The 12,795-nt window shown below is 38.3% G+C and overlaps 2 protein-coding genes across 2 annotated transcripts; both read right to left on the bottom strand.

Moving 5' to 3' along the window:
• Positions 1 to 483: 483 nt before the first annotated feature.
• On the bottom strand, positions 484 to 6,845 carry LOC145914624 (uncharacterized). Its single transcript, XM_083002445.1, has 9 exons — positions 6,467 to 6,845; positions 5,981 to 6,258; positions 5,449 to 5,598; positions 4,700 to 4,855; positions 4,485 to 4,625; positions 4,039 to 4,288; positions 1,890 to 2,161; positions 1,246 to 1,572; positions 484 to 901 (listed from the first exon to the last, which is right to left on the bottom strand). The coding sequence occupies exons 1-9, from the start codon at positions 6,617 to 6,619 to the stop codon at positions 484 to 486; spliced, it is 2,145 nt and encodes a 714-aa protein (XP_082858571.1). The 5' UTR covers positions 6,620 to 6,845.
• A 2,059-nt stretch (positions 6,846 to 8,904) lies between these two features.
• LOC145914075 (uncharacterized) lies at positions 8,905 to 12,288 on the bottom strand. Its single transcript, XM_083001853.1, has 6 exons — positions 12,098 to 12,288; positions 10,719 to 10,996; positions 10,441 to 10,590; positions 10,224 to 10,379; positions 9,786 to 9,926; positions 8,905 to 9,582 (listed from the first exon to the last, which is right to left on the bottom strand). The coding sequence occupies exons 1-6, from the start codon at positions 12,254 to 12,256 to the stop codon at positions 9,291 to 9,293; spliced, it is 1,176 nt and encodes a 391-aa protein (XP_082857979.1). The 5' UTR covers positions 12,257 to 12,288; the 3' UTR covers positions 8,905 to 9,290.
• Positions 12,289 to 12,795: the final 507 nt, after the last annotated feature.

Genomic DNA, 12,795 nt, shown 5'->3' with positions numbered 1-12,795 from the left:
CATTTCGGGTGACCAACCAACCATGAAATGCATTTCTCTTCAAGTTTTACCAAATCTTGATGATAAGAAGTTAGCACAATAAATTTTGCATACGGTTTGCGTCAGTACACACTGGAAACATTTCAAAGACTCACACTCGATTTGAAATCCAAAGTAGGATTCTGCGATGAAATACGTTTGTGATATTTATGAAAAATCGTTGTTTCTTCAGTCTTGCTCACCGTTTGTTTGTGTTCTAAACTCCTTTAGCCAACAAGTAATTCAAATAAAAATAGATTGTGGCCACTGATTTTGCACAAACAATGCGTGCATAAAGTTACTGCTTTTTTATGTCTAAAATTATGTTGAACGTTTGACAAAATTTGGGGATATTTTTTCTTCCAATCAAGGATCGTTAATTCAAAAGAAAAATGGTTAAATGACCAAATTACAACCTCTGGTACATCAAGACTCGATTTACAGCGAAATAAATTGCAGTGAAAGTTAAAACGTGCTTATGTTGGTGTTGTTCATTTCCTCCTTGGCATTCAACAACTTGTAGCCCAGCCTTCTCATCGGTTCCTCGCAAACATTCTGAATTTCCTCCACTTGTTCCCAGGTTAGTTTTTTGCGCCAAGCTGTCACAACTTCACCCGAATTCCGTTTTGTTCCTTGGGAATTTGACTTGGACAGCTGTGGGTTATTTTTCGGGGAAGTTGCATCGATAATCCATTGCCGCATTTGAGGTGTCATGTTGATCCCAATAAAATCGTAGAGATATTCAGCGGATTGAATGGGATTCATTGCAAAGTCTTCGTGTCTAATTCGAACGATTTTGCTTCGAATGTTGGTGCTCTGTGGTTCCTCATCGGTAAACTTGGTGTTCTGGTTGTGGCGTTCGCATATTAACTTGGCCTGTTGTCTGTTGGCAACATGCTGGCAATGTTATAGTTGCAAAAATACAGTTTATTTTAGCTTTAACTTAACTTAAAAAATTTTGAAGAATATTTATATTATGCAGATTTCCCCCCAAAATCATGCCTTAACATTTAAAAAAGGTTTAAGATTTAAAATAAGTTGTTTTTTCACAGAAAGCAAGTTAAATAAAGTCTTTATCCAGCATTAAATATTGCTTGACAGCTGCAACTGACAGTTCGCGGACCAAACTATAAAGCCATAAAAGTGACTATGATATAGTAAAGGTATTGTTTGTGCTTCAATTCACCCAATTTCCAAACTTAAAAACATATCTACAAAGATTAATACCTCGCCACAAGTTCGGTATTCCTGTTAGGAGGTGCATCGGCAATTCTAGACTTCACAATAGCACGGGGATCTCGCACTAAATGGATCACTTTCACATTCAAAACTGCATCCTGTAGCAAGTCGACCAATCTATCCATTCTTGGCAAGTAGTTAACTTTCATTGCTCGCAAAAGACTTTTTTTGCAGTGCTCAGAAAGTTTGCTTTCGTCGATGGGTTGTGGGCAGGTCTGATGTTGGTTGTTGAATTTACAAATGTTGGTATCTCTGGACATGAACCGGCTCATCTTTGACAGCGCAGTGAAGCAAATTTTGTGCTTCATGCATTTACTGTAACAAAGCATTGAAAATGTTTTCCTGTGGTTTATGGTTTAATTTTAAAATTAGAGTAATATTTAGTTACAGGTTGTTTCTCCATATCTACAATTATTTTATAGAGTCTCAAATGGTGTAAATCTGCTTGTTTTATGCCAGGAGTAATTGAAAAATGAAATTGGTGTAATAATAACACAGTAATACAATGCCTGGCCTGCCAAGCCTGTAAACCTAATGGTTTATAAATTAAAATGATTTTTAAAAGTTTTGTTGATAGCCTATTCCTCAATAGTTTCTTAAGTGTGTATGAAGGTATGCATAACTAACTTTACCTGTTTATGTCTGGCTTTTTACTATGATTAAACGCCTCCTTATAAAGTTCCTCCAGCTTGAATTCACATTTAATTATTCTTTCCAGCACTTTAATTCTGCTTTCCCATATCTCGTCATCTGTATTGGGGAAGGGATAGAGTGGTTCGTAGAAGTAAGCGACGTCGGTTCTTTGGTTGAAAAGTTCCCCGAGGAAACTGGATCCCGACCGGCATTGCGTCAGTAAAACCACTGCATCGGTTCGTGGATGTTGGTGCTTTGTTTGACATGCAGCCTTGTCAACAATTTGTGGGAAATGTTTTCCGCGATAGGTGTGTGCAACCAGCAGAAGCAAAACGAATGCAGTTACCAGATAAAATAATTTCTGTTTTGTTGACGCCATAAATAACGCTGGACTCGAACCTATGTTGACTTATACGTGTGCTACTTGGATAAAATATGAAAGTTAGTGCGCGTAGAACCTTTCCATGACCGTAGGTAACGTAAGTCTCAACAAAAACTGTCTATCGTTGCTGATATATTCTTGTACCATTTGTAAGCATTTTATTTTATAAACCTGTTGGAAATAACTTCCACCACAGTCAAAATCGCCTGTTTATTCCAAACATGGTTTTTAGGTTTTCAGTCCTTTACAATAAAAGTTTGTTTAAATTTCAAACCGGTCAGATCTAACACTGATCGTCTGCCACTTTATGTGAGTAATTTTATATCTCTGACACACTATATTACACATTGTTCTGTATACAAAGTTCATCCAGTAGTTTACGTTTAAACTAACTGCAGATGCGGATGCAGCTTTGCTAGCTTACAGGAACTAGAAAAAACAACGCCTCTATGTCTATCTGTGTCTATCAACGTACAACACTGTTAACCGTCTACTTGTGCATGGTTGAGGTACGAAGAAAGTATTGTAAAACACTTGAAATTGTGTACTAGTTATACTAAGCATGTGCCACTCCAGCAGAAAATGCAACTATATTTCTAATCTTCATTAGGACTGACCTAGATTATTGTACAATCGCCCAATACACCTAATTTTGTGAATATATATTTCGCTCCTAAAGCATCATCAGTATTCTAAAACATAAAACAAGAAAAAACTTAAAAAGTAAAATGAAACACCCACATCTAGACAGTTCCAAGAGAATAATTTCTGCAGCGACCTAAGGTGTGCAGAACTTCCAACAAGTTGTAAGCTACTGGTCAATAATTAAGGTCAGTTCTAGTATTCGCATCTCGCAAGACTTTTACTGTAACCTTATTTTAGAAATCAAATGAGATTTTATGCAGGGCGCCAGGCTTTTGCAATAGAAACCTCTCCGTTTGGAGGCAAGGCATAGTAGGCCTATAGCCTACATGACCCTTTTTAGTAAAGTGATTTTGGGAACCATTCCACATTCTGTTGCAACTGCGCCTGGCGATTTCCACCTTATGTAACGTTAGTTTCCAGGCTAAAACCAGTCATTCTTGGTATTTTAAACAAATATATTTCGCTTTCAAAAAAAAGGATTCTCTTTGTCCATAAAAACAAATCGACTTCAAACACTTTTGCTGCAATCCAACATAGTTTGCTTTCGTAAATAGACTGCGGAAAGTTATGAACTTGAATGCTAACAGATATCAGCGCAATCACAAAGCACATCAGGTTCACCAATCCAGCAAAATCAACAAACCTTTGATTACAGAATGATGCCTGCGACAAAACGTTTACTTTAGGGAAATAAATCATATGGAATACCCGGATAGTCTGTTGCAATTTTGACTGAGATGCTTTTTGCCTAAATTTATCTCAATACGATTCCGTTTTGACAAAAAATGCAGTTCGACTGCTTTTCACCAGTCTACACAATGAGCGCTGCAGTTGAGTTTCGTCAGCTTCTAATACCTTATCATCTTGTCAGCCCGCCAGTGTCAACATCCTAGCAACTGCACAAGCGTAGAAGGCACCAGCATGATACCAACAAACACACGAGCAACGATCACAGTTAATAGGAAGAGACCATGTATAAAAAAGAAAATATAATTCTGAAACTGATAAATCGGTTGATTGGCAACTTAAACTTTCGCATATGAAACCGACTGCACAAACTTATTCAGCTGGCATTGCTTTCACAAACTACCAAGTCCCGCTTGCAAGCGTAGCTGTCTAACTTTCCGAGGAATGGTTTCTTTAGCAAGCGACCTGGCTGATTTCCGGAATGAGATTTGCAGATAGTAGTTCATTGAAAAGGCCAGGCAACATCCAACAAGACAGAACACTATAAGGAAGGTTTCCACCGCCGGTGTAACAACTTTCCCTTGTTCCATTGCTGCGCAGATGTACATCAGGCAAGGAAAAGTGTACAGGGAAAAGCTAATGGCTGTGAGTTTGGATCTCGCAATTTGCCTCCGTCTTGTCACACTGGAATGAAATCAATGTGTTATTCAAAAGCACTCAGGTCAAAATTTCTACGCCAACTTTCTGCATAAACGAGCAAATGAGAATACTAAAATTGAACAAGATTTCGTGTCAGAACGCATTATATGTTGGCACCTATTCATGAGAAATTTTATTGGCGGCTAGTGCAAAAGAAACAGAGTAAAGCCATTGCATTTACCTGGACATGCCTTTCCATTCTTTAACGCAACATTTGGCGTACAAGGTGATATAAACAACCGTAGTTAGGATAAAACATAGCCCAATGATGTAAATGGATCTAAGCAACCAAATTCCGTCCGATCCGTCGAAGGCAGTGCATCTATAGGTAATACAGGCCTATTAACTGGCCAAAATCGCTTTGGACAATTCACAATGGATAAAAGAATCAAGAACCTGCCAATTGTAGAAACAAACGGGCCGAACGGAAATAGTGTGTAGTAAGCCCAGTGTCCAAACATTGGATAAGTGTAACAAACAGCTACAATACACCACGTGAAGACACAAACTTTTTGCATCAAGGGTAGTTTTTCCTGCTTGAAAATCACGTACCTGCCAAAAGTTAGAAGTGTTATTTGAATTATGACCAGATAAAGCTAGGCAGTATACCGCTGTTGATAGACATATCCAGGCGTAATTTAACCACTGTATTTCTTGCAGTAAAATGCAATGAATTCTACAATGAACGTAAAGGAGGTTTAAAACAGGAAATGTCTATCAATAGCAGCGTAGAAGCAACATAATACTTCTGAAAATAAACCAGATGCATTAAAAACGTTCAACTAGATCACTGTTTCCCAACCGGTGGTGCGCATACCACTAGTGGACTGCATTCTAGGTAGTACGCGAGCACCTTTTCGTAATTTGCGGAATATAGTTCGAACTTAAAAAACCGTAAGTGATCCCAAAATGTTGGTTACTTCATCCCCTAGGTTACTTTGTGACACTCAACTAGGTGGTACTTGTCGAAATTGTTTTACCTCTAAGTTGTACGCAACCACAAAAAGGTTGTGGATCACTGAACTATAGATTTACATGTTTAACATGTCATGTAACTTGGTTGTAAACTGCCATATTATGCGGCTCAGGTTCTTTAAAAAGAAATGTTTATTTATAATTTTGCTGCAAATAAAAATTAGTGGTACCGAAAGGGTCCAGAAATTTTCTTGTGAAGATCGAACACTGAAATGGTCATAAATATCATATTTGTTACAACAGCAATCCGCAGCAGGTAACCTTGCGCATAAACCAGGGGAATGTTGAAAACGACACGAGCCAAAAAGTTGGACGAAGACCTTAAATAACGACAAAATAATTCCTAGTTAGTGCATTAAAAATAAAATAAACTCAATATCAAAAGTCTAAGAAGATAACATGTACGCCAGTCAAGGACCTGAGGTTAGACCTCGTTACGCATGAGTGAATATGGCTAGTTTGTTATTATTTAGCATTGTTTGATACAAGTCAGGATCATCCAATCATAGACAACTCAACACTGTCTGGGATCGAACTTGTTCCCTAGTTTAACATTTAGTTCGCTGCTATACTAATCATAATTATGAACTAAACGGTTAAACTCTCAAGCCATGCACTCACACGGATGTTGTACTGCTTGTAATTAGCGTGGGAACGAAGGCTCGTGGATTTTAGAGCAGTAAGTTAATCACATGCACTTACCCAACATACAAGCTGACCACCAGTTCGAGCTGGACATAAGCGATTAAAAGTCCACCGACGAAACCAAATAGCAAGTCTGATACAGCCATGTTCTTGACGAGCAACCCTCGTGTATAATTTAATTCTTTATCGTTGTTGATGGTCAGAATGACGCCGATATTTGTAAACAAAGAAATCGGTGCTGCAATAATTGAGAGCAATGCTAGTACAAGATGGGCAGCCATGTTGATTGAAGGAAAATTTGCTGCAATCAACGCAGCGTCGCAAGTTCGTTGTATCTGAAAACAAGGTGTTTCAGGGTGCTGCTAGCAATCCAATTACACCATAGAAATTGATGAACTCTTACCCCAAAAGGAGCCCAAGGTTGTAATTACTGCAATGTCGCAACAAAAAACGTACAAGGGGCCAGTATTTGAAAAATATCGAAAATTTAAATTTAATTCGGTCAACAACTGTAGTTTACTTTAAACAATGTATCATAAAAACCTGCACAAAAGGTCTTCCATTAGCTGTTAGCAATTCTCCGTAGTCCAACGAAACGGTGGAATTCAAATACTCATCCAATCTTTGATGGGAATCACAAGGGGAAAAATCCCGGCAGAATTTCCCCAACAATGACGTCATATTTATATTTGTCATGTCCTAAGGTTTTAAACGCAATCTTACTACAAACGTTTAAATACAGCAGCAACGTTTCTGTCACTATTTCGCTTAGGCTTAACTATGTTGTGCTGCTTAAGTGTTTTGCAAACTAGAGAACCTGTCTTGTAACACCCACAACGTTTTGTTAGTCACCAATCAACTAAGTTGCTCACTTGCGTTTGTTTTGTATATAGGACGCTATCCACATAATCAGTAAACCAGTGCTTTTAGGTTGGTGCAATGTTAGCAATGGCCCGAGATTTTTTTTCTGTTGCTCTGTATGACGTAACAGCAAAGTCACGTGCTTTGATTATCCCGAAAGCCTAATGTCCCGAAACTTATACTCGGTAAATCACAGCACACAAGTAAGTCACAAAAACGGATATTACGATGCATCGCCAATCAAAACGTCAAACAGGATGTTTTAAGCGTGGCTATTCATTCCTTGCTGGCAAGTAAGAACTTAAAATGTTGAGTGACGTAGGAGAAAGTCCCGCCAAAAAATTGTATGAATCATCTGCAATGTCTTTTTCGCTTACAGCGGTTCCTGGTAATAGTTAAACTCCCCGCAGTTGTAGATATATGTACAGTTAAAGTGTACAGTATCATTTACTTAAAACACGTATTTGCTGTGTCCCGAACGCGATCTAATTCATCATTTTGCTTCTTCATCAATCGACAAACAAAACAGCATAACAATTTGCAAAAATCAAGCTTTTCGACACTGTACAGCTGTATTTAACTTTACCAGCAGCTGTATTTAACTCTACATTCTTGCCACGCAATACGCATGTTATACCGTATACATACTCTGATTAAGCACACTAGTATTAATCACCGTACGAAACTGTACGCTAATACTTACAGCTCAGATCAGGCCTCATTTTTAAGAGGAAACTCGTGATTCGACCCCATTCTATACGAGCGTCTAGGACCATTTCCATCGAAGTTTTTGCTAGTCAGCGCGAAGAAGCTATTGACCAATCAACGATGTTGTTCAACCGATCGATTCATGTGTTGGAAACCGCGAAAACATCACTTATTATGAGGCTGACGTCATCCTGCGTTGTATACAACTAGCACCACTCATTGCAGTATGCACGTATAGTTTACACGAAAATAAGAAGAAAATGTGCAAGAAATAAGTTCATCACAAAATTTGAGCCACAAATACAATCAGGGTCCTTAAAGAGGAAAGGTACAAGTGTGTGGACCTTTTCTGGAGATCACATGAAATTATCGGTGGAACCCATGCTTATTAATAGAAATCCCTTATGTTTCAAAGCAAACAATGGTGTTCTTGGGCCACGTTTTCCATTCGTGGCCTCCATGACTGCATGTGCGGCCCACCGGGTTACCCCCCTCTCGCGGTGCATGAACGCAATTCACCGCGGACTCGCCAAATGGGGAAAACCGCAAAAACATTCGCCCTGTGCCAGTTAGTCATGAATTCAACCAACCAAGTTGTCAACTCATTATCACAGGGTTTCTCAACTTTTAGAAACCGTTGACGCACGTGCGTATACGTATCTCTAAAAAAGTCCAATGACGCCCAACCCTAAAAATGCTTACCGTCTTTTAGGACGAATTTGTTTGCGTAGTATACGGTGATTCGTTTCTTTTGTCACTGCAACAACCAAAAGGTTATGTGCAGTTTGTTAAAGGAACAAAATTTTGCCTAAACCCCCAAGTAAACTTGCGTCGCTCAAACAACATTAAAACGATGCAGTCCCGAGTCGTGACGCACCATTTGGTAACATTTTCTTTGACGCTCTAGTGATTAAAAACAGTGTGGTATATACCAACATGCTTAAACTTAAGCCTTACTTAAAAGCAGGACAGTTTCAAACAGGGTCTTAGGGGTATTTTTATTGATTTTGAAGCTCTTCTAACGGACATGAATAAACCTTTCCTTGTCCTGTACATATTGCTTCGACAGCACTGCATAATTAGTTTGAAACATAATCTCTTGGCTTATGTTGGTAAATAATAATGTTTTGCAACATACGAGGTTTGGTGTTGACTTTGGAGCATGACCAAATATCTGCGGCGTAGAATCTCGTATAACAATAACATGCAAAAGAGAAAAGATCCTTTAGCACTTCCACATACAATTCCGTGTGTCTGGTATATTGAACACTTTACTACAGCAGATTACCCGAATCTGCGTTTTAATTTGAAAAAAAGCTGCAGGATTTGGTATATATGTTGTATGATGTGGTCTGTGCAACAGATTGTTAATCATGGTGGCAGTTAAGCAAGTGAAACATCCTGTCATGCGGTCGACCTGCGAGGTACACAGTCAACGCCATTTACAGTGTGTTTGTGTAATTTACACGAAAATGGGAAATAGAAACGCCTAGTTGTGTGCAATAAAACAATCGATTTATAGAAAATAACCGTAGAACCATACAACGCTGATTAAAGTTTTCAAACAAAAATTTAGCCACTAATACTTCATGCAGCAAAAGCAAATCAATATGGAACGGAAATACCGATAACCTACAAAAATGGAAAACGTCTAAAAACAAATATACTGCTATTTTTGTTGCCAGGCATACTAATTGATCGGAATTGCTTTAGAAACTATTAATAAGTCTAAAAACAATACTGTACATTTTGCAAAATCAACCAATACATTATTTTACACTCAATGCGGCCAGTGTACTTAAAGTTCGCCGAGCCCAAATCGATAACGGAATTGTTGGATTTTACGTGGAATTGTTTCTCGCACAAGGGATTTCGCAGATTCGTGAAAATTCCTGCGAAGAAGAAAATACACGAAAAACACACAGAAACCTCGCAAGAGACAAAACACAACAAGGAATGTTAACAGTCCAGGATCTAACAGCACTCCGTACTGCATTGCACTGCATATGTATATAAAGCAAGGGGCGGTGTACATCAGAAAACAGCAGACATCTGTTCTACCTCCTCTCGCTTGACTCTCTTTTGTAGCTCTGGCAAGAGTTTTAGACGTATTACAAGTATTGCTGCTTTCAATTTGTTAGTTTTTGGTTTACTCCGCTTACATAACTTATTCCTTTTCTTTCGTAGCACACAGTTGTACGATTAAAATAATCATTTATGTGTAAATTTTGTGTATTACCGAAAAAAATACAACATAAGCAGCATTTAGGTAAGTTGACATCAAAACACTTACTTTGACATATCTTTCCATGCCTTCGCCACAGCCCACGCATAAATCCCGCTCCACACCAGAGTTAGTAGCACAATGAATAAACCTACTATGAGCACAGACCGGAAAAACCAAATTCCACTCGTACCGTCCGATGCTGTGCAACTATAAGTGGAACAAAAATAGCTTGTATTGAATTTTTTTATTTTGCCCATTTTGGTGGGGGCTTCAGTGCAAAATTTACATCAATTGACGATGTTATACTTGTGGAGGAAATTATGTATTTAGATACAAGTTTGTGCTTATACGTATATGCTGATTACCTGCTTTAATGCAATATTACTTAATTCAATAATAATTTTTTAATGCTAAAAGTTGCAAAGAGTTTAAAATCATGTTTGACAACAACAACAATCGGACACATAAACGCAACACTAATCATAAAGTTTTACTTGCGCCAACCTAGCAACGTTGGAGACAAATGGTCCGTATGGCGACATGGTGAAGTAAGCCCAGTGTCCGGTCATCGGATATATGTACAGCACAGCAACAATAAACCATACCGCGGTAGAAAGTTTTCGAATCATGGGTACTAACTGGGTTTGTTTTGCCTTGAATCTGAAAGCATATCACAAATAGCTAAAACGGTTCAACGTCACATGCAATAAATAAATCTTACTGAAAAGGTTTCGATATTCTCTTGTAGCGGTCAAACATGGAACCACACATAAAAATCATACTTGTCACCAGAGAAATTCGTAAAATGTATCCGAGCGCAAAGTTTAATGGCACATTGTATATTACTCGGTTCAGGAAGTTGGCAGGAGACCTTTAACAACAAACAATTTTTTTTTTAGCATAATAGTCCGGCTTACATACTGTAGAAATAATAAGATGTGTTTGGTTTTGCTGTTATATAAAACATCGTGTCAATCTGTAACAACGCAAAAAGCCTACCCTTGATTCAACGCGACCACCAGCTCCAATTGCATGCCACCAATTATCATTCCACCAATAAAGGCAAACAACAAATCAGCTGCAGCCAAATTTTTAAACACAACACCGCCAACTTTGTTTAAATCTGGATCGTTATTGATCGTCAAAATGATTCCAATATTAGTTACTAGCGAGAGCAGCGAGGCGATGATGGCGAATATGCCAAAGGCCAACTGTGAAGCCATGTTGAGCGAAGCGAAGTTGCTTTCGAAAAGTACAGCGTCGCAAGTTCGTTGCATCTACAAAGAAAGAGTATATTTGATTTGCTTGGAATGTTGAAGTTACCTTTGCTCCATTTTCAATTAGGCCATTTAGTATGTTTCATAAGGTGTGACCTTAAATTCAAAAGACTGTAAATAACTCGAAGTGTTTCTGAGATATTTAACAGTGTCTCGATGGCCTGAGCGGTTATTGAGTCCCTTTGATGGGTAAACCTGCTTCTGCCCCGTTCTATAAAGCACCCAGAACCAAGATCTCTTCCCGAATAATTGTATTCATTTCTGTTATCTTTTTCATTACGACGGTACATTACAGCTTTCAATACAACGTTGATAGGATGCCAGCAAATAGAATCGCAGCAAATAGAATGGCAGCAAATAGAATGGCAGCAAATAGAATGAATCTACCGGTCTAAACTGGGCTCTTTAACGCTCTCCATACTGAGAGCTCATTGGTCAATAATGTCATAAGCATAGGAGAACGTTTTATGTGGTAAACAGGATGTTGAATGAATCACTTTACTCGAGAATATTCGATGGCTAAATCATTTGGGTCACATTATGGGATTATGCAATACTTGTGCAAAGCTGCACGCAAAACATTACGCAATACAAGCAGTGGTTTCTGTGACGTATGTTACAAGACCATGGTAAAGGCCTTCTTGCTTCATATAAACAGCATTATAGACCCACGTTCGGTACTTGGTAAAAGTGGGCGGTACATTCGACATGTAAAGTTATTTTAGGCGTTAACTGGATCGTGTATGCTACGCCAGTATTCTGTAGACATTGATTTTATGACTGCGTACGCAGTAAATTGTTAAACTTTGATTAGGGCATCGTAAAAAGCGAGGAAGACAGAAAGTGCTTGTATTTATCGGATTAGAACTGGGTTATTGACACAAGACCTCAAATAATGTATTTCCTATTCTTCAAATTATGATTAAGTAAACGTACAGAAAAAAGTAACGTAATCTAATTGTTGAATTAACTTAGGTCTGCAACCAGAATGCCTTGTAATAGTAGTGGTTTTCAGTTTAATAAGGCTTGAGTAGAACCACACGAGATAACATAGAAAACAAACTAATTTATAGCTATAATAATACAGGCATGAAAATTTACCTCTATAAACGTACTCCCTTGTGAAGTCAGCCATACTTGGTTGTTCAGAACCGAAGACAAATTGAGGTATTCTGTCACCGTTAACGTTGCCTGACATGGTGCATAGTAGGTGCAGAATTCTGTTCTGTTGATTATTACTTGGTTGTACAAGTTCGTCATGATTATATTACAAACAAAACACACTACTGATACTGCCTAAACAATGTCGTAATGTTTAAGCTCAAAACACGCAAACAGACTTTAGCTTCAGCAAAGCAGCGACTGGGAATCCTATTTGTACGCTGCAGTACATACACGCTTATAATGGCGCACAGCACTCGAAAAAACTGATCTTTGTGATGACGGAAGGCGTCAGGGCGATGACGATACACATGAGTGGTTTCTGTTCATGTTTTGATCGACCATGGAAATACCGTAAAATTAACGAACACTATTTTAACCAGAGGGATGTTAGTTTAAACTTTTTTTTTGATTTTTCTTTTGTTGGAAAGTTCAGCCTGTGATCTATCTTTGTGTGAAAAAAGTAAGTCGCTACCTCGTAAGGCGGCCGAGTCACGCGCGTTCAAACTTTTGTTAACTGGCGATTTTTTTTTTTGTCAACTAACATCCCTCTGGTCTATTTTATATGTAAAACAGCTTCACCAACCGCACCATTCAAACTGATGGTGGCATAAGTTTTTGCGGAAACGTTTTTCAAA

This window comes from Ascidia mentula, chromosome 9 (assembly GCF_947561715.1).
Source record: "Ascidia mentula chromosome 9, kaAscMent1.1, whole genome shotgun sequence".
Classification (NCBI taxonomy): domain Eukaryota; kingdom Metazoa; phylum Chordata; class Ascidiacea; order Phlebobranchia; family Ascidiidae; genus Ascidia; species Ascidia mentula.
Note: the sequence above shows the minus strand (reverse complement) of the source record. Positions and strands in the feature narration are given on the sequence as shown.

Coding starts and splice junctions, on each gene's coding strand:
- LOC145914624 (XM_083002445.1), bottom strand. CDS start 6,619: ATGACAAATATAAATATGACGTCATTGTTGGGGAAATTCTGCCGGGAT. Junction 5,599..5,980: donor GTGGTCAGCTTGTATGTTGG/GTAAGTGCATGT, acceptor TCGTTATTTAAG/GTCTTCGTCCAACTTTTTGG. Junction 4,626..4,699: donor TTTGTTTCTACAATTGGCAG/GTTCTTGATTCT, acceptor TATTACCTATAG/ATGCACTGCCTTCGACGGAT.
- LOC145914075 (XM_083001853.1), bottom strand. CDS start 12,256: ATGACGAACTTGTACAACCAAGTAATAATCAACAGAACAGAATTCTGC. Junction 10,591..10,718: donor GTGGTCGCGTTGAATCAAGG/GTAGGCTTTTTG, acceptor TTGTTGTTAAAG/GTCTCCTGCCAACTTCCTGA. Junction 9,927..10,223: donor TTTGTCTCCAACGTTGCTAG/GTTGGCGCAAGT, acceptor TTCCACTTATAG/TTGCACAGCATCGGACGGTA.